Here is a 23,282-nt window from a genome sequence, read left to right as displayed (position 1 = left end):
TTCTGTATGAACCCTGTAAAAGTCCACCCCTCATTTTTAGCTCTGACCGCTCACCCATCTGAGTTCCCAACGGCCCGAATGCGGATCCTCGAAATGGCCCCCTGCCATCCAATCTCCCAATGCCCTGATCACAGATCCTTACCTTAGCTGCCCACCCACCAGAGTATCTGACATCTGGCCAAGGATCCTCACCTTGGTCACCCACCTATCTGAGTTCCTGACATCCCAACCGCTGATCCCTGCCCTGGCTGCCTGCCCATCACAGAAATTAAAGAATTTCGCATATGTTACATTCGAAATGGAGTATTACATGACAATTTTGGAACCTTTACCATTCGAGCTCCCTGTCACCCTGACCATGCATCTTCACCCCGGCCACCCATCCACCAGAACTCCCAATGCCCCGATTGAAGACCCATGCTCTGTCTTTCCAAACATCAGAGATCACGACACCCCAGTCACAGGCTCTCTCCTGGGTCCCAGCAACCCACCCGAGCTCCCAACGCCCCAAACACAGATTTACCTCCTGGTCCTGCCCACCCATCTGAGCTCCCGACGCTCCGAACACAGACTTACCACTGGTCCCAGCTATCCAAGCTCCCAACACTTTGAACAACGCAGGCATTTACCATGACTGAAAGCAGTATTTCCCCAAAATTTAAACCAAAAGATTGGTCTTTGAATATTACACAAGTATATACAGTAAATATGCTACTGTAGTCTTTGCGCTACACGGGGGTGAAGAATAACATGCACACCAAAGCCTTGAAGTTGAGACTTTTTTATTGCACCGGCCATCATGTTTATATAGGCCCCAAGTGCTGATGTCAGGGAACTGAGTCGTCAGATCACCAGCCTGGGATTGGCTGGCTATCCTGCCACAATTCACTGTCTTTCTGCCATGCGGGAAGTCATCTTGGACGATAGCCACTGTCAACCACAGGTCAACGTATTTATCGGCCATTTTGTGGACTGGTCCACGTCTCCATCCCACAGACCACTACACGACACCCCCCCCTCCCCACAAGAACCGGCGATTGGTCGTTGTGTTGACTTGGGCAGTTAATCCCTACGTCGGTGGGGTGGTGGAGGGGAGAAAGGAGTGGACCAGCTGCTTAAGTACAGAGATGATGGCTTCAGGCGGATTTCGGTAAAGATCTGCTCCTTACCACCGACGTAAAGGACAAAAGTGGAGCTGCTGTCCCTGATGACCCTGTAAGGCCCTTCGTGGGGTCGTTGTAGGTGGCTGGTGCGTGCCCCTTCTCACCAATTCGTGCTGGCAAGTCTAAGTCCCTGGGGTTGTTTGGGCTGGCCATGTGGTGGAGGTTGATGTGGGACCAGGGACCCCAGTTTTCACCGCAAGTTTTCAAAGGTGGCCACAGGATCTTCCGGACATTTGTCAAGGGCCAGGAACTTCCCTGGAATGATTAAAGGTGTACCGTAGACCATCTTCATCGCCGAAGCATTGAACATTTCCTTCAGCACGGTGCAAATCCCCAACAGGGACCAAGGCAGTTTAGTTCATCCACCCAGTTGGAACCCTTGAGCCAAGTCATCAAGACTGCCTTCAGGTGCCTGTGAAACCACTCCACCAACCCATTGGCCTGAGGGTGGTATGCTGTAGTGTGGTGGAGTTGTCTCTTCAGAAAGTTAGCCAGCGCTGCCCAGAGCCCAGAAGTACACTGTGCCACCCCGTCTGAAGTTAGGTGCTCTGGGACCTCGAATCTGGACACCCATATGTCAATGAATGTTTTGGCACAGGTTTTTGTGGTGACATCAACCAGCAGGACCACCACAGGCCACCTCATGGAGCAGTCAACCATGGTAAGTAGGCATCTCACCCCTCGGGAAACTGGTAGTAGCCCCACTATATCTATATGTACATGGCTGAACCTGCACCACCCTGGTTCAAAAGTCTGTGTGAGCGCCTTTGTCCGAGTCTGAACTTTTGAGGACTGGCAGAGCATGCAGGTCTTGGACCAATGGCTGACCTGCTTCCATAGGGCATGCCAGACAAACCTGCTAGCCACCATCTTGAGTGTAGCTCGTATTGCCTGATGCGTCAGGTTGTGTATGGCATCGAAAACCTGGCGCCTCCATGCGGCCAGGGTATTGGGGTGAGGGCTGTCAGTGGAGACGTCACACAGTAGTGTCAGGTTACCTGGGCCGATGGTGATGTCTTCTACCCTGAGACCAGAGACAAGTGCCTTATATGACGGGATCTCATGATCCTGATGCTGAGCTTTGGCAAGGGTCATGTAGTTGACCCCCAGGAAAGAGCATGGAACAACTCGATCGCGAGGCTTTACAGAGCATCGGCTACCATATTTCTTTTCTCCACAACATGCAGTACATCCATGGTAAATTTGGACATATAGGACAAGTGTCTCTGCTGTCTGGAAGGTGAAGGTTCACTACGTGATCAGTGAAGACCTTCAAGTGCTGACCTTCCAAAAAGTAACATTAGTGTCTTATGGCCAGGTATACTACCAATAGCTCTCAGTTAAAACTCTGGGGGGGGGCGGCAGAGGTGTCAGCTGGAAAAGGTCAGGGGTTGCCACTGGCCATCAATGAGCTGTTCCAGAACACTGACCACTGTGATGGAGGCATCAACTGTCAGAGTGAAAGGTGCTTCTGGTCTGGGGTGGACTAGAAGGGTGGCATTGGCCAACACGTCTTTGGCCTTTTGGTACACCCTCGAAGACTCATTGCCCCAGGTAACTTCCTTGGACTTGCCCACCGTTAGCGCGAAGAGGGGGTGCATGATGAAGGCTGCTGCCTGTATGAAACTGTGGTAAATGTTTATCATACAGGCAAATTCCTGTAGCCCCTTTACTGATCGTGGCTTAGTGAAGTACATGACTCCCTCATCCTTTTCAGGGAGGGGTATTTCCCCAAATATGTTATTCTGTGACCCAGGAAATCAATAGTGTCCAGAACGAAGTGGCAATTCGCAAGGTTAATTGTTCAGGCGGGGGGCGAGGCCTCAGGCGGGGGGCGAGGCCTCAGGCGGGGGGGCGAGGCCTCAGGCGGGGGGGCGAGGCCTCAGGCGGGGGGGCGAGGCCTCAGGCGGGGGGGCGAGGCCTCAGGCGGGGGGGCGAGGCCTCAGGCGGGGGGGCGAGGCCTCAGGCGGGGGGGCGAGGCCTCAGGCGGGGGGGCGAGGCCTCAGGCGGGGGGGCGAGGCCTCAGGCGGGGGGGCGAGGCCTCAGGCGGGGGGGCGAGGCCTCAGGCGGGGGGGCGAGGCCTCAGGCGGGGGGGCGAGGCCTCAGGCGGGGGGGCGAGGCCTCAGGCGGGGGGGCGAGGCCTCAGGCGGGGGGGCGAGGCCTCAGGCGGGGGGGCGAGGCCTCAGGCGGGGGGGCGAGGCCTCAGGCGGGGGGGCGAGGCCTCAGGCGGGGGGGCGAGGCCTCAGGCGGGGGGGCGAGGCCTCAGGCGGGGGGGGCGAGGCCTCAGGCGGGGGGGCGAGGCCTCAGGCGGGGGGGCGAGGCCTCAGGCGGGGGGGGCGAGGCCTCAGGCGGGGGGGCGAGGCCTCAGGCGGGGGGGGCGAGGCCTCAGGCGGGGGGGGCGAGGCCTCAGGCGGGGGGGCGAGGCCTCAGGCGGGGGGGCGAGGCCTCAGGCGGGGGGGGCGAGGCCTCAGGCGGGGGGGCGAGGCCTCAGGCGGGGGGGCGAGGCCTCAGGCGGGGGGGCGAGGCCTCAGGCGGGGGGGCGAGGCCTCAGGCGGGGGGGCGAGGCCTCAGGCGGGGGGGCGAGGCCTCAGGCGGGGGGGCGAGGCCTCAGGCGGGGGGGCGAGGCCTCAGGCGGGGGGGCGAGGCCTCAGGCGGGGGGGCGAGGCCTCAGGCGGGGGGGCGAGGCCTCAGGCGGGGGGGCGAGGCCTCAGGCGGGGGGGCGAGGCCTCAGGCGGGGGGGCGAGGCCTCCGGCGGGGGGGCGAGGCCTCCGGCGGGGGGGCGAGGCCTCCGGCGGGGGGGCGAGGCCTCCGGCGGGGGGGCGAGGGCTCCGGCGGGGGGGCGAGGGCTCCGGCGGGGGGGCGAGGGCTCCGGCGGGGGGCGAGGCCTCAGGCGGGGGCTCAGGCGGGGGCTCAGGCGGGGGGCTCAGGCGGGGGGCGAGGGCTCAGGCGGGGGGCGAGGGCTCAGGCGGGGGGCGAGGGCTCAGGCGGGGGGCGAGGGCTCAGGCGGGGGGCGAGGGCTCAGGCGGGGGGCGTGGCCTCCGGCGGGGGGCGTGACCTCCGGCGGGGGGCGTGACCTCCGGCGGGGGGCGTGACCTCCGGCGGGGGGCGTGACCTCCGGCGGGGGGCGAGGCCTCCGGCGGGGGGCGAGGCCTCCGGCGGGGGGCGAGGCCTCCGGCGGGGGGCGAGGCCTCCGGCGGGGGGCGAGGCCTCCGGCGGGGGGCGAGGCCTCCGGCGGGGGGCGAGGCCTCCGGCGGGGGGCGAGGCCTCCGGCGGGGGGCGAGGCCTCCGGCGGGGGGCGAGGCCTCCGGCGGGGGGCGAGGCCTCCGGCGGGGGCGTGACCTCCGGCGGGGGCGTGGCCTCCGGCGGGGGGCGTGGCCTCAGGCGGGGGGCGTGGCCTCAGGCGGGGGCGTGGCCTCAGGCGGGGGCGTGGCCTCAGGCGGGGGCGTGGCCTCAGGCGGGGGCGTGGCCTCAGGCGGGCGGCTAGTGATGAGGATATCGTCCAAATAGATGAACGCAAATAGGAGGTCTCAGCCCACCGCATCCATCAGCCACTTGAAAGTTTGTGCTGCATTTTTCAACCCGAATGGCATGCGAAGGAATTTAAATAGGCCAAAGGGGGTTATAATCGCAGTCTTTGGGACATCCTGGGGTTGAACTCGGGTTTGGTGGTACCCCTGAATGAGGTCCACCTTAGAAAATACCCATGCAGGTTGGCAGCAAAGTCTTGAGGCTGTGGTAGTCACTATAAGGACTCCCCACCCCCACTTGCTGTTTTCGGCACCATGTGGGGGTGGGGGGATGAGGCCCAGGCACCGTTGGAGCGCTACACTATCCCTAGCTCCTCCATTTTCTTGAACTCCTTTGCGAGGCTGAACTTTTCAGGAGGGAGCCAGGGGGCCTCAGTCAGAATGTGGTACCTCACCCCATGCTTTGGCTTGGCTGCGGAGAATTGTGGCACCACCATATAACCATATAACCACTTACAGCACAGAACAGGCCAGTTCGGCCCTACTAGTCCATGCCGTAGCAAATCCCCACCCTTCTTGTCCCACTGACCAGCACCCGGACCATACCCCTCTCGGCCCCTCCTATCCATGTAACAATCCAGCCTTTCTTTAAATATAACCAATGATCCCGCCTCGACCACGTCTGCTGGAAGCTCATTCCAAATCCCCACCACCCTCTGCATAAAGAAATTTCCCCTCATGTTCCCACTATTGAGGGGAACTCTGCCAGGACGTGGATGACCTTGTTGTCGGAAAGTGTTATAGAATCAAGGTGGGGGGGGGGGTGGGGGATTTTGGCTTCCCCGGAGGTCGAGTTTGAAAAGATATGACGTGTTCCAAGCGCCGTCTATGAGCAGGCAGTGGGCACAAAGGAAGTTGGCCCCCAGGAGCGGTTGTCACACTGCCCCGAAGGTGAAAGTCCGTGTAAACCTGCTGTGTCGAAGCAAAGGGTGATGGTGCTTGTCGTTGCGAGTGTCGAGGCCTGCAGGGGTCAGGACATTTATCTTGGCGCCAGTGTCGACCAGGAAATGTCTACCCGATAAAAAGTCTAAAATGTAGAGTAGGCCATCATGTGGGCCAACCACCACAGCCATCAATAACAGTTGGTCAAGACATTCCCGGAAACCCGCAGGGTTGGCAGCATCAACAGGCCTTTGCACCCCATCGCTGATGATAGTAGCAGAATTGTCCCGGGGAATTAACTTGCCTCTCCGCTCATCTTGGTTTCGCAGTCAGCTGCTTGCGGGGCTTGATGATGTGGTCGACAACAGTGGTGGTATCCTTCTTCATTCTCTAGAACACGTCCACCGAGACTGCAATCCTTTGGTGGTCACTGAGGTCCCCGCCCATGAGCAAGAATCGGATATACTCGAGCAGTTACTCCAGAAAGATCTGCTCAAAGAGCAGGTAAGGCTTGTGTCTCTCAGTCAAAGTGAGCATCTTGATCAATAGGGCAGACGGTGCCCTCTCCTCCAATCTGTCCCTGAGCAGCAATCGGGCAGTGCGCTCTTGCCAGGAGAGCCCAAAAGTGTGGGTTAACAGCTCTTTGAGGGCCACATGTTCGCCTTGCTCCAGAGGCTGCCATAAGAAGTCACTGTGTCTTAATCGAGTGCGCTTATGACACAGAAGTAGCAGGTGTCGTTGGCAATGATATGTCGAAGCAGGAACTGAGTTTCAGCTTGCTCGAACCACACGTGAGGCTGTGACACCCAAAACAATGGGAGCAGAGTGAAACTGCGTGGGGGGTCATTGGCTCTGCCTGGACCATCATCTTTGGGTCCAACTGCCGATTGGACCTGTCAGGGACACCAATGTAGCATTTGCACTATGCGGGCGTGGAGAAGAATGGCATTCACGCCAAAGCCTTGAAGTCAAGACTGGTTTATTGCACTGGCCATCGCGTTTACATGGACCCCAAGGGCTGATGTCAGGGCACCACGTCATCGGAAACCCGGCCTGGTACTTTGCCGGCGTTCCCGCCACAGTTTTTCTGCCGTATAGGAGGTCTCCCAGGTGTGCGGACTGATACAATGCAAGTAATCAGGTCATGATTTAATTCATTATTTGGCATTCATTTCAAAACACAAAGAATTCAGAATGATAATTAATGCTGATCTACAAACTCACAGCCTACATGGTTTGTGATGACAGATACAACTAATTAATACTGTGGTATTTTTTCTCCTGTGTTAAGAATGAAGTAATGCTTTGCCTAAGATTGAAAGAAACTGCAGAGAGCAGCTCAGGGCATCAAATAAACCAACGCTCCCCTCCATTAATACCTCCCATTGTCTCAGGAAAGCTGTCAACATACGAACGATCCTGCCAACCCTGTTCATGCTCTCTCATTCCATCCATCAGGTAGAAGATACACAAGCTTGAAAACCTCTCGATTCAAGGGAAGTTTCCTGCTGTTATTTGACTCTTAAATGGACTTCCCATTGCACTATTTCAACTGTACAATTCTCCATTTTGTCTTGTAACACTTTCCTACACTCTGACTTACCATAACACCTTACCGTTTTGTTTTATTATTGACCTACCTACTGTACTTAAGTACAAGTCGACTTGCCTGCACAGTACACAATTACTTACTTACACAATAACTTGATACACATGACAGTAAATAATTCAAGTAAAAATGAGCAACACTGACTCATTCCAAGTTTGACTGCCTGCACTGCAACTAAACATGAATATCATTTAATAAATAATGTCCTTGTCAAACAGCAAAAATTGTACGACCTGTGAATGCTTTGTAAAATACACACTTGATCATGGCAACTTCCACTAAAACAAAGCCTTTAAAAATAACACATATTCAAATATACTTCAAAGATGAATTATCAAAACAAAATATTAATAACAAGCTCTTTCCATAGATATTCAATCAAATGAACAAAGGAAAATGTCAAAAACCTGAGGACATATGTATAAGGTGAGGAGTTGAGGGCAAGTTTTCCCCTGTATACACAGAGAATGGGATATGCCTATAATGTGGTGCCAGGGGAGGTGCTGAAAGCTGATACAACAGAATAGAGGGATACGGAAGGTGCTGGAAGCTGATACAACAGAATAGAGGGATACAGGGGAGGTGCTGGAAGCTGATACCACAGAATAGAGGGATACCGACCACAGGTAGACAGATAGAATTAGAATATCACCATGGTGGGCCAAAGGGCCATTCTTTGACGCAATATTCAATGGTAAGTGACATTTTCGAGCATGGAGACTTGGCTGCAGCAGGCAATGATGAAGTGAATAAATTCCTATACTCATAATTCAGGTTTGGACAAGCAATTTTCATTTTCTCATATGATGCAGGAGGCCATTAGGCCCTGTCAGTCAATGCTGAGTCTCAGAGCAATTCCATCAGTGCCAATCTCCCACTTATTACCCTCCAATTTGTTCTCTCTCAGAGGGACATTGTCACACCAAGGGGGCAGGAAGACAGTAGATGGATGACAGTCAGTAGAGGGCAGTGTAGGGCAGTGTAGAGCACCCTTGTGGGCATTCCCCTCAATAACAAATATACCATTTTGAGGGGGTAACCTACCAGCACAAGCCACGGAGATCAGGTCTCTGACACGGAGTCTGGTCCTGTGGATAAGAAGGGAAGGGAGGAGAAGAGGTGAGCTGTCATGATGAGGAATTGCATAGTTGGGGGACAGAAAGAGGTTCTGTGGAGGAGATAGAGTATTCAGGATGGTATGTTGCCTCCTTGGTGTTAGGGTCTGAGATATCGCAGATCAAATTCAAGGCAGTCTCAGGAGGACGGGTGAACAGTCAGATGTCGTGGTGCACGTATGGGCCAATGATGTGAGTAGGAAGGGTGAAGAGGTCCTGAAAGGAGAGTTCAGAAAGTTGGGCATTAGGTTGATGGAAAGGACTCTTAGGGTAGAGATCTTAGGATTGCTACCCATGCTGCATGCTTGCAAGGTTAGAAATAGGAGGATAATGCAGCTTAACACATGGCTGAATACATGGTGTAGAAGGGAGGGCTTCAGGTTTCTGGATCACTGGGCTATCTTCCAGGGAAGGTGGGACATTTTCTGAAGGGACTGCTTGCATCTGAACTGGAAGAGGACTACTTTCCTTGTGGGCAGATTTGCTAGTGTTGCTCTGGTGGGTTTAAACTAGATTTGCAGGGGGATGGGAACCAGAGTACCAGAGTAGATAGAGGAGGGAAAAGTTGATGTTAAAATTGCATGTACTGTTAGAAATCAATGGGTTGAACATGGTGGAAAAGTTCTCAGTTGCATCTATTTCAATGCAAGGACTATTGTTGGAAAGGTAGACGAGCTTAGAGTATAGATTGGCACTTGGAATTACTGCATTATGGCCAAGGGCAGGACTAGCAGCTCAATGTTCCAGGCTTCTGTTGCTTTAGACGCAATAGAACTGGGGGTGGAGATGAAAGGGAGAGGACTGGCATTGCTCGTCAGGGACTAGAGGGCTCATCTGCTGAGGTTATATGGTGGAGCTGAGGAACAGAAAAGACATGATGACACTCATGAGACTGCCAAATGGTCAGCAAAAATTGAAGGAACAAATCTGTATAGAGATAGCAAACAGTTGCAGGAAACATAAGATTTTGATAGTAGATTTTAAACTTTCCACATATTGACTGGGACTTCCATAGTGTAAAAGGGCTGAATGGCTTTGAGTTTGCCAAATGTATTGAGGAAAGTTTTTGAAATCAATATATAGAGGTACCAACTGGAGAGAGTGCAATACTGAATCTTATATTGGGGAACAAGACAGGACAGGTGGCGGAAGTATGTGTAGGGGAACATTTTGGGTCCAGTGATCATAATGCCATTAGTTTCAAGTTAATTAATGGAAAAAGATACATCTGGGCTTGAGTTGAGATTTTAAATTGGAGAATGGACAACTTTGAGGAAATGAGAAAGGAACTAGAATGCATAAAATTGGGATAGGTTGTTTTCCGCCAAGGATGTGCGAGGTAAGTGGAGGACCTCCAAAGAAGAAATTGAGAGTACAGAGTTTGTATGTTCCTGTCAGGAATAAAGGCAAGGTTAGAAGGTTTTGGGAACCTTAATTTTCAAGGGATATTGGGGATCTGGTTTGGAAGAAGAAAGGCATACAACAGGCATAAGCAACATGGAGCAAATGAGGAACTTGAGGAATATTTAAAAAATGCAAGCAAGGAAGGTTAAAAAGACACTAGGTTCCTTTGGCAGATAATGTGAAGGGTTTCTACAAGTATATTAAGAGTAAAAGAATAGTAAGGGAAAAAGTTGGTCCGCTAGAAGATCAGAGTGATCATTTCTGTGTGAAGATTCATGAGATGGAGATCTTAAACAGTTTTTTGCATCAGTATTTACTCAGGAAACTGACATTGTGTATAAGGAAGGAAGGGAAGCAAGCAGTTGCGCCATGGAACATAAAGAGATTAAAGAGGAGGTGATGCTTGCTGCCTTACAGAAAATAAAGGGACCAGTGTAGAAATTGCAGGGGTCCTGGCAGAAATATTTAAAATGTCTTTAGCCAGAAGTGAGGTGCCGGTGGATTGGAGGGCAGTTCATGTTCTGCTGTTTTAAAAAAAAGCTCCAAAAGTAAACCACGAAATTATAGGCTGGTGCGCCTGACATCAATAGTAGATAAATTATTGGAAAGTATTCTGAGAGATTAGATATACAAATATTTGGACAGTCAAAGCCTGGTTAAGGATAGACAGCATGGCTTTGTGTGTGGTTGGCAGTGTTTAACGAATCATAGAATTTTTTGAGGAGGTACCAAGAAAGTTGATGAAAGAAAGGCTGTGGATGTTGCCTACATGGTCTCACATGGGAGGTTAGTTCAAAAGGTTCAGATATTTGGAATCCATGGAGAGGTTTTTTTATTGGATTCAAAATTGGGTGTATGGGAGAAGTTAGAGAGTGGATTATTGCCTCTCAGACTAGAGGCCTAGTGCTGTACCTCAGGAATCTGTGCTGGACCATTGTTTGTTATCTATAACCAATGATCATGTGGTAAATTAGATCAGCAAGTTTGCTGATGACACCAAGATTGGTGGCATTATGGACAGCGAGATAGACTTTCAACGCTTGCAGAGGGATCTGAACCAGCTAGAAAAATGGGCCAGAAAATAGCAGATGGAATTTAATGCAGACAAGTCTGAGGTGTTGCATTTTGAAAGTACAAACCCAGGTAGGGCATACACAGTAAAGAGGACAGCATTGAGAAGTGCAGAGAAACAAAGGGATCTGGGAATGCAGATACATAATACCCTGAAAGTGGTGTTGCAGGTGGACAGGGTCACAAAGAAAGTTTTTGGCATCTTGGACTTCAGAAATCAAAGTAATGAGTATAGGAATTGGAATGTTATGGTGAGGTTGTACAAGTGATTGCCTAGACGGTCTAGATTTGAAAGTTTACTTACTGAAGGGGGTACGAAGGGATTTATATCTGAGATGTATGCTTTATTACAACATAAAATGTATAAGCCAGATATTTATAAATCTAGGCTTAGGTGGGAAAAAAGATTTGTCTATATTTCTCAGGATGATTGGATGTGAGGACAGTATGGCTAAATTAGTGAATATAAGATATAGATTGGCTCATTATAATTTTATACATCAGTTATATTTAACTTCTGAGAAGTTGAGGAAATATAAATTTATTTCTTCTGATTTATGTTTTAGGTGCCACAAACAAGTTGGTTCTTTTTCACATTCAATTTGGTTGTGTGACACAGTGAAATCTTTTTGGAATAAAATTAAGGAATTTTTAGAAGGTTTATTTAAATTCAAAATTTCACTTGACCCGATGGTATTTTTATTGGATTATATTAAAAAATATTAAGTTTGGAATTAAAATTAGGTAAGTTTCAAATTGTTTTTTTTGTGACTGACATTAGCTGTGAAGAAAATGTTTGGCAATCACTTGGAAAAATTGAAGGAACAAATCTGTATAGAGATAGCAAACAGTTGCAGGAAACATAAGATTTTGATAGTAGATTTTAAACTTTCCACATATTGACTGGGACTTCCATAGTGTAAAAGGGCTGAATGGCTTTGAGTTTTCAACGGTGGCATATGGAAATGAGGTCTTGTATTCCACTGGAAAAGATAACATAGAAACATAGAAGATAGGAGCAGGAGTAGGTCATTCGACCCTTCGAGCCTGCTCCGCCATTCAACGAGATCATGGCTGATCTTAAAGTTCAGTACCCCGTCCCCGCCTTCTCTCCGTAACCTTTAATACCCTTATACTGAAGAAATAGATCTAATTCCCTCTTAAATATATTCAATGAACCTGCCTCTACTGCTCTCTGTGGTAATGAATTCCACAGATTCACCACCCTCTGGATCAAAAAATTCCTCCTCATCTCGGTCCTAAATGGTTTGCCTATTATCCTCAAACCATGGCCCCGGGTTCTGGATTTTCCCATCATTGGAAACGTATAATTGACATAATAATTTTTTTTTTAAGGTTTGGAGCCCGTATATGAAATATATGGGTCTGAATTTGTAGCTCTCCTTACTTTTTTCCCCTGCGGGTATTGGGGTTGCACCAAACCATGACGATACTTGATCTCTTCTATCCTTTTTCCTTTCTTTCTTTTGAGGTAGGTTAGAGGGGGGTTGGGAGGGATAGTGGGGGTAAGGGTTGGGGGGGGTCGGGGGTTATAGGGGGAAATACTATGTATATTTGTATTCTGCTTTTGATTGTATGATTTAATTTGAGTAATAACTTTTTTTTTTAAAAAGAGGTTGTACAAGACATTTATGAGGCCAAATTTGAAATATTGTGTGCAGTTCTGGTCGCCAAACTACAGGAAGGATATCAGTAAGATGGAAAAAGTGCAGAGAAGATTTACTAGGATGTTGCTGAATCTTCAGGAGTTGAGTAACAGGGAAATGTTAAAAAGGTTAGGACATGGCTTTAGGGTGAAAGGGGAAAGATTTAAGGGAAATATTAGGGGAATGATTTGCCATCTGACGGGGTAAATGCGGGCTCACTCTTAAGTTTTAAGAATAAATTGGATAGATACATGGATGGGAGAGGTCTAGAGGGTTCTCGACAGGGTGCAGGTCAGTAGGACTAGTGGAATATTTTGGCATGGACTAGAAAGGCCAAATGGCCTGTTTTCAGTGCTGCAGTATTCTATGGTTCCATGCCCATAATCTTTACTCCACCCAGCTACACCAAGCATAAGCTACACTAGGCTATTAAATTACCAATAAGATCATCTTTGAGAGGTGGAAGGAAGCTAGCAAATGAGTAAAATTTACACAATCAGGAGAATATGCAAGCTTTACACATTCAGGACTGAACGCAAGTTGCTGGAGCTACGAGGCAACAATACAAACTGCTTGCATCACTGTGCAGGAGACTACACTTAGGAAGAGGAAACACTAGAGGTTTGAAAATAACTTTTATATCAAAATGTCTCTTAATCTTGAATCAACTGTTTAACCAAAAAGAGAAACCATGGTTGATAATGAAGATTCCAAAAGCTTCAAAAAGCTTTTACAAAATAAAACAATAAAATGTACCCTTTGGGTGACTAATTTTCTATTATGAGACTCAAACAGAATAACCATAGCCAAAATTTACTGCCTTAAAATTTGAAAGTAGAAGGCTACTCTACGAATATTTCTCATCACCATTTTGTGCTAGTTTGTTAACAGTCAGCTGAAACTCACAGCTCTTGCCAGTTTCCTGGTCAATAACAATCTGGTGAGACAATTGTGGGTAGCATGGTTAGTGTAGCAGTTAGCACAACGCTATTACAATACCAGATTCGAATCTGGGTCGTGGGTGTGATCCAAAAGGAGATTGTATATTGTCCCTGTGTCTGCATGGGATTCCTCCTACTTTCCAAAATTATACAGGGTTTGTAGGTTAATTCGGGTATTTGGGTAGCACGAGTTCATGGGCTAGATGTTGAATTTTTTTTTTAAATTTCCATTCCTAGGAATGTTTTATAGCTGAAGATCAATTCTTGAGCTTCCAAATAAAATACCAGGATCAACCATATATTGGAACACTTCATAATAGCATATAACCATATAACCATTTACGGAGCGAAAACAGGCCATGTCGGCCTTTCGAGTCCGCACCGGTTCACTAGAACTCCACTAGCACACACATCCAACCTTCTCTAAAATGACAGAAGGGTCCCTGCCACAACTATCTCATTCGTAAGTTCATTCCATTCTTCCATCACTCGCTGAGTGAAAAAGCCACCTCTAATATTTCTCCTAAAGTTTTTCCCCCTTACCCTTAACTCGTGGCCTCTTGTTCCAATCTCCGCTGCCCTCAGGGGAAAGAGTCTGTTTATGTCTAGTCTATCTATTCCTTTCATAATTTTAAATACCTCTAACAAGTCAAAACAACATTTCCTTTATCAGAGCATCACACTGTATAATATAAATGACCATATAGTAGTTACAAAAGACCACCTCCGTAATGACCACTAGTTGTTCTATTGTATAATGTTTGAAGCCAATTAGCTTGACAGCTAAAAGAAAGTGAAATCAAAATATATTTACTTTTTCCATTATACTTTTATAAGAGGAAGCAATTTTCCAGTAAAATATTTTGCTTACACTTCATCAATCTTTTAGTAATTTGACAAACTTCATTATCTATCAAGTTGGATAAAGTGCTCCACTGCTTAAAAAACCAAAATTGGACAAAAAGCAGGTCTAAGAGGAAATAGCCTGGGACAACTCTACAGGATAGGGGACCACAGCAGCAGACCTTAAAATAGGAATGTGGAAGTGAATATGATAATATAATAGGCAGCACGGTTGACATAGCAGTTAGAACAAAGCCTTCAAAGCACCAGTGATCGGGACCAGGGTTTGAATCCAACACGGTCTGCAAGGAGTTTGTACATTCTCCCTGTGCCTGCATGGGTTTCCCCAGGGGCTCTGGTTTCCTCCCACCATTCAAAACACACTCGTTAATTCGGTATAAATTGGGAGGCACAGATTCATGGGCCAAAATGGCCTGTTACCATGCTGTATGTCTAATTTTAAATTTAAATAATTGAAGTTTGAAGTTCAGGTAATTATACCTCCTGTGGTCATTACTTGCAAATGCACCCTTTCAGATGCTCGGACGCAGATAATGCGCCAGCAGACGAGGCTGGGGGAGTGCTCCAGGGACGTTCAGGTGGTCGCGGAGAAGACTCCTTTGTCACCTGAACATGCCGGCTGAACGAGAGCCGCGTCTGAGCGAACGCCGGCTCCTGTGGACTGTGGCTGTAGTCCCAGTGCTACTTTCAGGTGCAACAGTGGCAACAGGTGAAGGGTTAGGTAAGTGCTCCTCCTGACCACCCGACAGCCGCATTGAGTTAGAATAGGTGGCTTTACAGTCGGTATTCTGGCCACCTGAAAGCGGCTTATATTTCAAAACATTAACTGTCATTTTATAATTTCATCAAAATTCAGGGAGTGCAAAAAATAATTAATCATCTTTTCTGTTTCTACATTTGTGCATTAACATCAAGCTCAAGGTTCGTTTGCATCAATCATTACAGATATTGAAGCAGGTCCCAAAAGTGATGGCAAAAAAAATGGCAGTGCTGCCACTGGTGCAGACCCAGGAGCAGGAGAGCAGAGAAGCATCTTGTCTGATCATCCTGCACAGGTTTAAACCATCTGTAGAACAGGGTTGCCAATTTACCCCCCCCCCAAAAAAAAATAAATGGGAGAACCCAAGGAGGTCCATGCCCCAGATGGCAGAGCCCATGCTTGACAGCCCCATCCACATGGAAGCAGCAACCTGGAAGAACTCTACAGGATAGTGGACCACAGCTATGGAATAGCACAGGGCTCAGTGGCTGAAGGACTCACACCAGGCTGGGGGTGATTAGCTCTTGGAAACCAGGATCAAGATTCACAAAGGTGCCAATCCGAGCAGGGGTCTTGGGGGACCTAGCTTCTTAATTGCATCAGGTGTTAGGAACCAGGGTGGAGGAGAGTGACTTGGATGCCTCAAGTTTGATTCACCTCTGGAATGAACAGGTTATGTGGCTATGGAGGCTACGGGAACACAAATCATAGCAGCATCACAGGTGGCAGTATTCACAGAAATTACATGTTCCTGAGGGGACTTTTGTTTCTCTTCTTCGTCTTCATAGGACCACTGGAATAGCTGCACCTCTGTGTGCCTTTACAGGTGAAACAAAGAAAATAGCACGTGTTGTATACATAATAGTAAAGGAATCTCTGTTATGCCTTCAGTACTACAGTAGTCGCAAACTAAATTGAGTGTTTGACATTTCAGGTTAAGGAAAGTGTGTCATTCTTCTAATGACCATGAAGATAGTGGGTAGATCAAACCACATATGGACCAGCAGTTGCTGGAATAACCATTACAACGTGCCTTCATATCCAGTCAGATGGTAGATAGATTAGGGCAGTGCATTGTAAATAACCAAGTTGGCCACTTTCCAAAAGGTTGCTAGATGAGGCCAATCCCTTACTGTGCTGCTGTTGCCTGAGCAAGCTGCCTCCACTGTTCAGCCACATAACTCCACAATGATATTTTGGTGGAACTAGATCGGTGAATGGCAAGTGTTTCAATTCCATCCAAGTGAAATACTGACCTTTCCCAGGTTCTTTTGCTTAGTCTGAAGCTCCTGGGTGAAATAGAGTGAATCTGATTAACACTGTAGTTGTTTTCCCAAAGCATCATGCGATGGTAGGAAGTATTTCAGGCAAGAAAATAAGATAGAACCTGATCAAACTTTTGTTTCAATTTTAAATCAGTTAAAATATTTTTCAAATTTTGCATCCTTCCAGAAGATTGGCATAGAGCCCAGGGACATTTCTCTGATACCACATTTTTTTTTAAAATATGAAGGGATACAATTATGTTGCCACTCCTGGAAAAGAATTTTTTTTTTTTTAAATGTAATTTAATTACAGCACTGTAATAACCCTATGCCACCCAAATATTGCTTTGGAAAGTAGGAGAAAACCAGATTACCTGGAGGAAATCCAGGAAACACAGGGTGAATGCAAAAACTCCTTACAGACAGCAGTGATTCGAACCTTGGACAATGGCATTGTAATAGCATGTGCTAACCACACAGTAATCGTGATGCCAAAATTACAATGGACTAGCAAGCCTCATTATGAAGAACTGCCTTTTTGATTAGTTTCTGCTCTACCAGGTAAAAATGTCACCAAGAATTTCCATCAGTTACCAATGAAATAAAAGTGGTGATGCTATTTGTGTAACAACCTACCTCTGGCAATGAATATCAAGTGGCATGGTGTGGCACATATCTGGCTTTTTGTCCTGTTTAAGAGTTTAGCAGGCTCAATAAAGAACACCAGCCCTTGCATGTTATGACAATTTAATATGAAGTTGAATACTATATCAGTACAGGTACACAATCCTTTATCCAGAACCACTGGGGGGGACAGTGTGTTCCAAATTTTGGATTTTTCTGGATTTCGGAAAGCCAGATTTAAGCCCACCTGAATTGTGCTGCCATATCAACCCCCACCCCCTTCCAGTTGCCCTGCTGTCTCCCCCTACCCACCTCACCTGCCCAACTCGCGCTGCCAGTCCCTCGCCTGCCCAACGCGCTGCCTGTCTTACCCCCCTCACCCGCCCGACTTGCACTGCCCGTGTCCCGTCCGCCCAACTCCCGCTGCCTATCTCTCACCCCACTTGCCGGATTTTGGAGCTTTCCGGATTTTAGATGTCCGGATAAAGGATCGTGTACCTGTACAGAAGCAGATTGGATTTTTTTTTTTAAATTTAGAGATACAGCCCACAAGCCTGCATTGCCAAAATACATCTATGACCAGTTAACCCACTAACCCCAAGTCTTTGGAATGTGGGAGGAAACCCACACAAACATGGGGAGAACCTAAATACTCCTTCAGACAGTGCCGGATTCAAAACCAGGATGCTGGTGCTATAATAACATTGTGCTAACTAACCATTACACTAACCATAATACCAATGTTTAAGAGGCATTTAGACACATGAACAAGCAGAATGGAGGGATAAAGACTAATGCAGGCAGATTTACAGTTTAAATCAGCATCATGAATGGCACAAATACCATGGGACAAGGAGCCTGGAGTTGAGCTATATTGTTCGACAGCATTAGGTTAGATAGTCTAATGTTATCAAACAGCTCATCCAACTCTGTACAGAAAGGAAAGGTGAACCAATGGGAATGTGTCAGACTTACCATATTGAAAATAAAACAAAAATGTTGGAAAAGCTCAGGTCAGAAGGTCTTCTACTGAAGCACAGAACAGACACTTCGAACCAAACCAGTTTAGCATTCTGGGCTAGTCACATTTGCCTGCATTTGGCCCATATCCTTCTAAGCACTTCCTATCCATACATCTGTCCAAATGGCCTTTGAACATAATAATTGTACCTCCTTCAACAATTTCCTCTGGCAGCTTAATCCAGATACAGACCATGTCCTAGGTGGAAAAAAAATTGCCCCTCATATATAGCTTTCTTAAATCTCGGCCCTTCCCTCTCTCTTTAAATCCATGCCCTCCCATTGTAGAATTATCTACCCTTGGAAAAAGACTGAGCACTCACTTTATCTATGCCCCTCATAATTTGTATATGTCTACAAGATCGCTCCTCAGCCTCCAAAGGTTCAGCAAATAAAGACCCAGCCTATCAATCTGACTGCTTAAATGGTTCCTTTTTCCTGACAATAGCATCAATAGCCCCTTTCACACTTGCATGTGGTCCCAGGAATTAATGGCCAATCGGCCCAAGAACAGTCTAGTGTAGAATGAAAATCATCTCAACACTGGCATGAGATGACATCATCTCACGCTGGGGATACACTGCCTCAACCCCTTGTACAATCCCTGCTCTCTGCAGACACCAGCGTTTCAATCAAGCAAGTGTAGAATGGGCAGTTGGATTCTTGGACAGAAAATAATTTTTGTATGAGTGCAGGAATGTGGAGGAAGAAAAGATTAAAATGAAGGTATAAAGTTTGCCATGGGAAAGTCATGGGGGAGAAAAGAAGGAAGTGCTCACAATAAATAGCAATAGCAGACAATTTATTATCAGTGTGGGAAAGTTAGTAGCACTATCGCGCACAATTTATAAAGACCTTGGGAAAAAAAACAATGGCGGGCTTGTCCTCCCAGAATTCCGTGCGGAAGGGAAACCCCTCCAAGGGCGCTCTATACATGCAGCCGTGCATACAGCCGTGCATACAGCCCTTTCTCTGCCATGCGGAATTCTGAGAGGCAGGTCCACCATTGTTTTTATCCCACGTTCTTTATAAATTGTGCGTTAGAGTGCTACAAACTTTTGCACAATGTTTAAAAGAAAGTTGGCTTTTATGTCAAGCATGTTGAAACACACCATGGCAGAAGTTAATGTTGCAGTTACAGACTACTCATTTGGTCTTTGAAAGTTGCTACACCACTTAACAATCCAATTGCAACCTCAATTCCACATTCCCATTTACCCCAAAGTAGCCTTTCACCATCTTGCTTATCATATACATCAGCCTTAAAATTACTGAAAGATTCTGCTTCCACTACTTTTTGAGAGAGAGAATTCCAAACTCAATTTTTTTTTTGCCTTATCTCTCTCTCAAATGGGTAAACAGTATTTTTAAACTTCAACTAGAAACATCCTAGATTCATTGAGAGCTCCAGCAAAAAACTAGCCCTTCAACCCATCTCATCTGTGCTGATCTAGTTACACTAAACCCATTCAGAGCCAGCTCTTCAGCGCTTGACGTCCTGCTTTGCGGAAACTGCCAAAATGTTTGGCCTGGAAGTCAGCCTGAAGAAAACTGAGGTCCTCCATCAGCCAGCTCCCCACCATGACTACCAGCCCCCCCACATCTCCATCGGGCACACAAAACTCAAAACGGTCAACCAGTTTACCTATCTCGGCTGCACCATTTCATCAGATGCAAGGATCGACAATGAGATAGACAACAGACTCGCCAAGGCAAATAGCGCCTTTGGAAGACTACACAAAAGAGTCTGGAAAAACAACCAACTGAAAAACCTCACAAAGATAAGCGTATACAGAGCCGTTGTCATACCCACACTCCTGTTCGGCTCCGAATCATGGGTCCTCTACCGGCATCACCTACGGCTCCTAGAACGCTTCCACCAGCGTTGTCTCCGCTCCATCCTCAACATCCATTGGAGCGCTTTCATCCCTAACGTCGAAGTACTCGAGATGGCAGAGGTCGACAGCATCGAGTCCACGCTGCTGAAGATCCAGCTGCGCTGGGTGGGTCACGTCTCCAGAATGGAGGACCATCGCCTTCCTAAGATCGTGTTATATGGCGAGCTCTCCACTGGCCACCGTGACAGAGGTGCACCAAAGAAAAGGTACAAGGACTGCCTAAAGAAATCTCTTGGTGCCTGCCACATTGACCACCGCCAGTGGGCTGATATCGCCTCAAACCGTGCATCTTGGCACCTCACAGTTTGGCGGGCAGCAACCTCCTTTGAAGAAGACCGCAGAGCCCACCTCACTGACAAAAGGCAAAGGAGGAAAAACCCAACACCCAACCAACCAATTTTCCCCTGCAGCCGCTGCAACCGTGTCTGCCTGTCCCGCATCGGACTTGTCAGCCACAAACGAGCCTGCAGCTGACGTGGACTTTTACCCCCTCCATAAATCTTTGTCCGCGAAGCCAAGCCAAAGAAGAAACCCCCCATTCATCGCATTTGTTTCTGTTCACACCTCATTCTCATCAACATCCTCCAGATTCTACTACTCAACTACACTATAGGCACGTCAAGTACCTTTATTTATAATGGCAATTTATAATGATCAATTAACCTACAATTCTGCATGAATTTAGGATGCAGGAGCAAACTATAGTAAGGGGGTACCAACCAACAATGCACCTGTTTTCTTCAGTGGGATAGCAGTGGAAAGGGTTGGTACTTACAAGTTATTGGGCATCCAGATATCAGAACACTCCCGAGGGCAGCATATCAAGATAAATGTGAAGGTGACACACCAGTGCCACCACTTAGCAAGGAGTCTGAGCAGATTCAGCACATCATTTAATACATTCAAACTTCAACAGGTCATATTGTGGAAAATACACTGAATCGTTGCATCATGGCCAGATTTGGAAATATGAGTGCCCAGGAACATAAGACTGCAGACCTTAGCTGACCTAGCTGTCCATCGTTTTCAATTACCTTCTGTACATTGAAGAAATCCAACTGAGATGCTGCCTCAAGAAAGAAGGAACATCATATAGGATTCCAATCACCCTGGTCATGCTCTCTTCCTGGTGCAAACTTCAGGCAGATGGTAGAGAAGCCTCAAGTCCAGCACCTCCAAGATCAACAACAGTTCTCTCACCTCTCCCCACCCCACAACTACTATCAGACTCTTGAACCTCCCAAAACCACCCTATTCTCAACAACACCAAAGAGCCATCTCTGCCATTGAAACAGCACTTTTTTTGTGCAATAGCAAATGTGAACATTTTTTAATCTTGTGGCATGTTGTGTGAATGTCATTTACTGTTTGTTAGTGTGTTTTATATATCTGCATAACTCCAGCAAATAAGAATTTCACTGAATATATACATTTTAGTTTTGTAAATTATAATAAAACTTTTATCATCATCCAGAGGAAACCCTATGTGGTCGAGGGAAAATGTTCAAATTCATGCAGACAGCACCTGGGATCAGGACTGAACCCGAGTCTCTGATGCCAAGAGGCTCTGGATCTACCAGCTGAGCCTCTGGCAAATGGCAACTCTTATCAGTCACAAGACATCCCAGGATTATTTGTTTCAATCAAGTCCTTATTCTCTCTCTGAATTTGAGTATACTACCCTGTCAAACCTTGACTTTCTCTGAACTGCTAAAATATAAACATTCTTCCTTAAATAAGGAGACCAATATCATACACAATTCTCCAGATGTGGTATTAAAGCATAAACTTTGGTTCTTTGTTTACTGAATCATAGCACTTGAGTGGCCAAGGGCACAGATCTTACGAAATCTATACTTCAAAATTGGTGAAATCAACATTATGAAATAGCTTAAATCTTCCAAATGTTTTTAAATCCAACAAGGTGTGTTTTGATATCAATTAGTAAACCTCCACTAAAGCAGCCTTTGACATTTTATTTTAAGGCTAAAAACAGACAACAAGGAGAATTCAATTCTGAAATTTACAAGGTTGGAACCAAGGAGGAAAATAAAGAATCACAATGCATTATCAAGTGTAATAAATTGTGAGTCACCAAAATCAATGCATACATTTACAAGTGCAAATTTGCAATGCTATACTTTGGAATATTATTACTGCAGCCACTGTTAAAAGTTTATCAATACCAATACTTTGTATAAATAGAATTTTAAACAAGTGAAAATTTGAGATGGGCCCAAGAACCCATTTTCGGTGCTGTACTACTTTATAAACAGTGTAACTTAAACTTTTAATTCTTGACAATTAACACCTTAACAAAATAAGGAAGTCGTTGCTAACAGAAGCCTTCCGTATCTATGACAAATCCGGTACTTTGCTCATTAAGACACTACAAACAGGAGACGAGGTATTTGATCACAGCTTGTTATCACAATCATGTTAAATAATATTTTGGGTTTGACTGAAGCCATACAAATGTTAATAAATCTCATTACAACACCCTGTATTTTATGCATGTTGACATAACATTTACCAATTCACATCGCGGTGCCTTGAGGTGGCGTTACGTAAAAGAGACAAAACTTTTGAACTAAATCGAAATTTGCACGCAGTAATGGAACAGCACAATCTAAATCGATGCTTCAATCTACACAAGGCTGAATTACACTGCTCTAATGTTAAATACACCATGAATAGAATTTCCCAGGCCACTTTTCGAATGTCGGTCCTCAACAGAGTTGCGAGAAGCCCTTCGGCTGGGAGTTGACACGGAGACACATCCTTCACTGCTGCGCACAACTCGCGTCAACTCCTCGCCCCCTCCCCTTCCCTCACAAACCGAGAGAGCGGAGGACGGGCATTCCGATCATCAGGTGGCGCGAAACGGACTGTCCCCCACTCCCACCACACCACCCCCACTCCCCTGGGTTCAAAGCCCAGGCGCACCGGCGGCGCTGGTCCGGCTCCCAGTCATCAGCCACCTCCGTGGCGCCGACCCACCACCCAACCAGGGTTTTAGGTTTTTCGTTCGGTCTTACACAGTGACGTGACCAGATCCCCGGACCACCACTGGATCGGGCGCGTACTTCAGCAGCTGCTCCTCCAGCGCTCGTTCCTCATCACCTTCCTCCTCCTCATAGATCGCATCGAAATCCGCCATCATGCTGGAGGCCGCGAACTCCAGAGAGACGTTGCGCGCGACGCAAGACAGGGGGCAGAAATCGCGAGAGCAGCCAGTGCCCCGCCCCTGCTCGACTGGTCGCAGAAAAGGAAGTGACGTCATGCTCCGGACTTCGCCGGGGAGACGCGGAGCTTCTTGTTGGAAGCGTTCATTAATGTCATTGTGTACTTTGAAAATTATCGGAATTATACCTCAATTAGAAATCATTGAGTCATTGACGCACCCAAATTTTATCATCGGAAAATGTCCTCTCCGACCTGTATCCAAGCAAGTCATGAAGTCTGCGAATGG

The 23,282-nt window shown here is 47.3% G+C and overlaps 1 protein-coding gene and 1 long non-coding RNA gene across 3 annotated transcripts in view; one reads left to right on the top strand and one right to left on the bottom strand.

The window, feature by feature from the left end:
- chic2 (cysteine-rich hydrophobic domain 2) overlaps positions 1-23,027 on the bottom strand; it is a 67,441-nt gene extending 44,414 nt beyond the window's left edge. Inside the window, exon 1 of one of the 2 annotated variants that reach the window (XM_069924670.1) lies at positions 22,849-23,027. In XM_069924670.1, coding sequence (XP_069780771.1) covers positions 22,849-22,973 — 125 coding nt within the window. In that variant the 5' untranslated portion in view covers positions 22,974-23,027. The remainder of the gene's footprint in view (positions 1-22,848) is intronic. The other variant, XM_069924669.1, reaches the window with a different exon arrangement.
- Positions 2,582-7,393, top strand: LOC138757414 (uncharacterized). Its single transcript, XR_011353578.1, has 3 exons — positions 2,582-2,717; positions 5,902-6,076; positions 7,031-7,393. It is a non-coding gene; the product is annotated as an uncharacterized lncRNA (long non-coding RNA).
- Positions 23,028-23,282: the final 255 nt, after the last annotated feature.

This window comes from Narcine bancroftii, chromosome 3 (assembly GCF_036971445.1).
Source record: "Narcine bancroftii isolate sNarBan1 chromosome 3, sNarBan1.hap1, whole genome shotgun sequence".
NCBI lineage: Eukaryota > Metazoa > Chordata > Chondrichthyes > Torpediniformes > Narcinidae > Narcine > Narcine bancroftii.
This window is presented reverse-complemented; position numbering and strand designations above follow the sequence as displayed.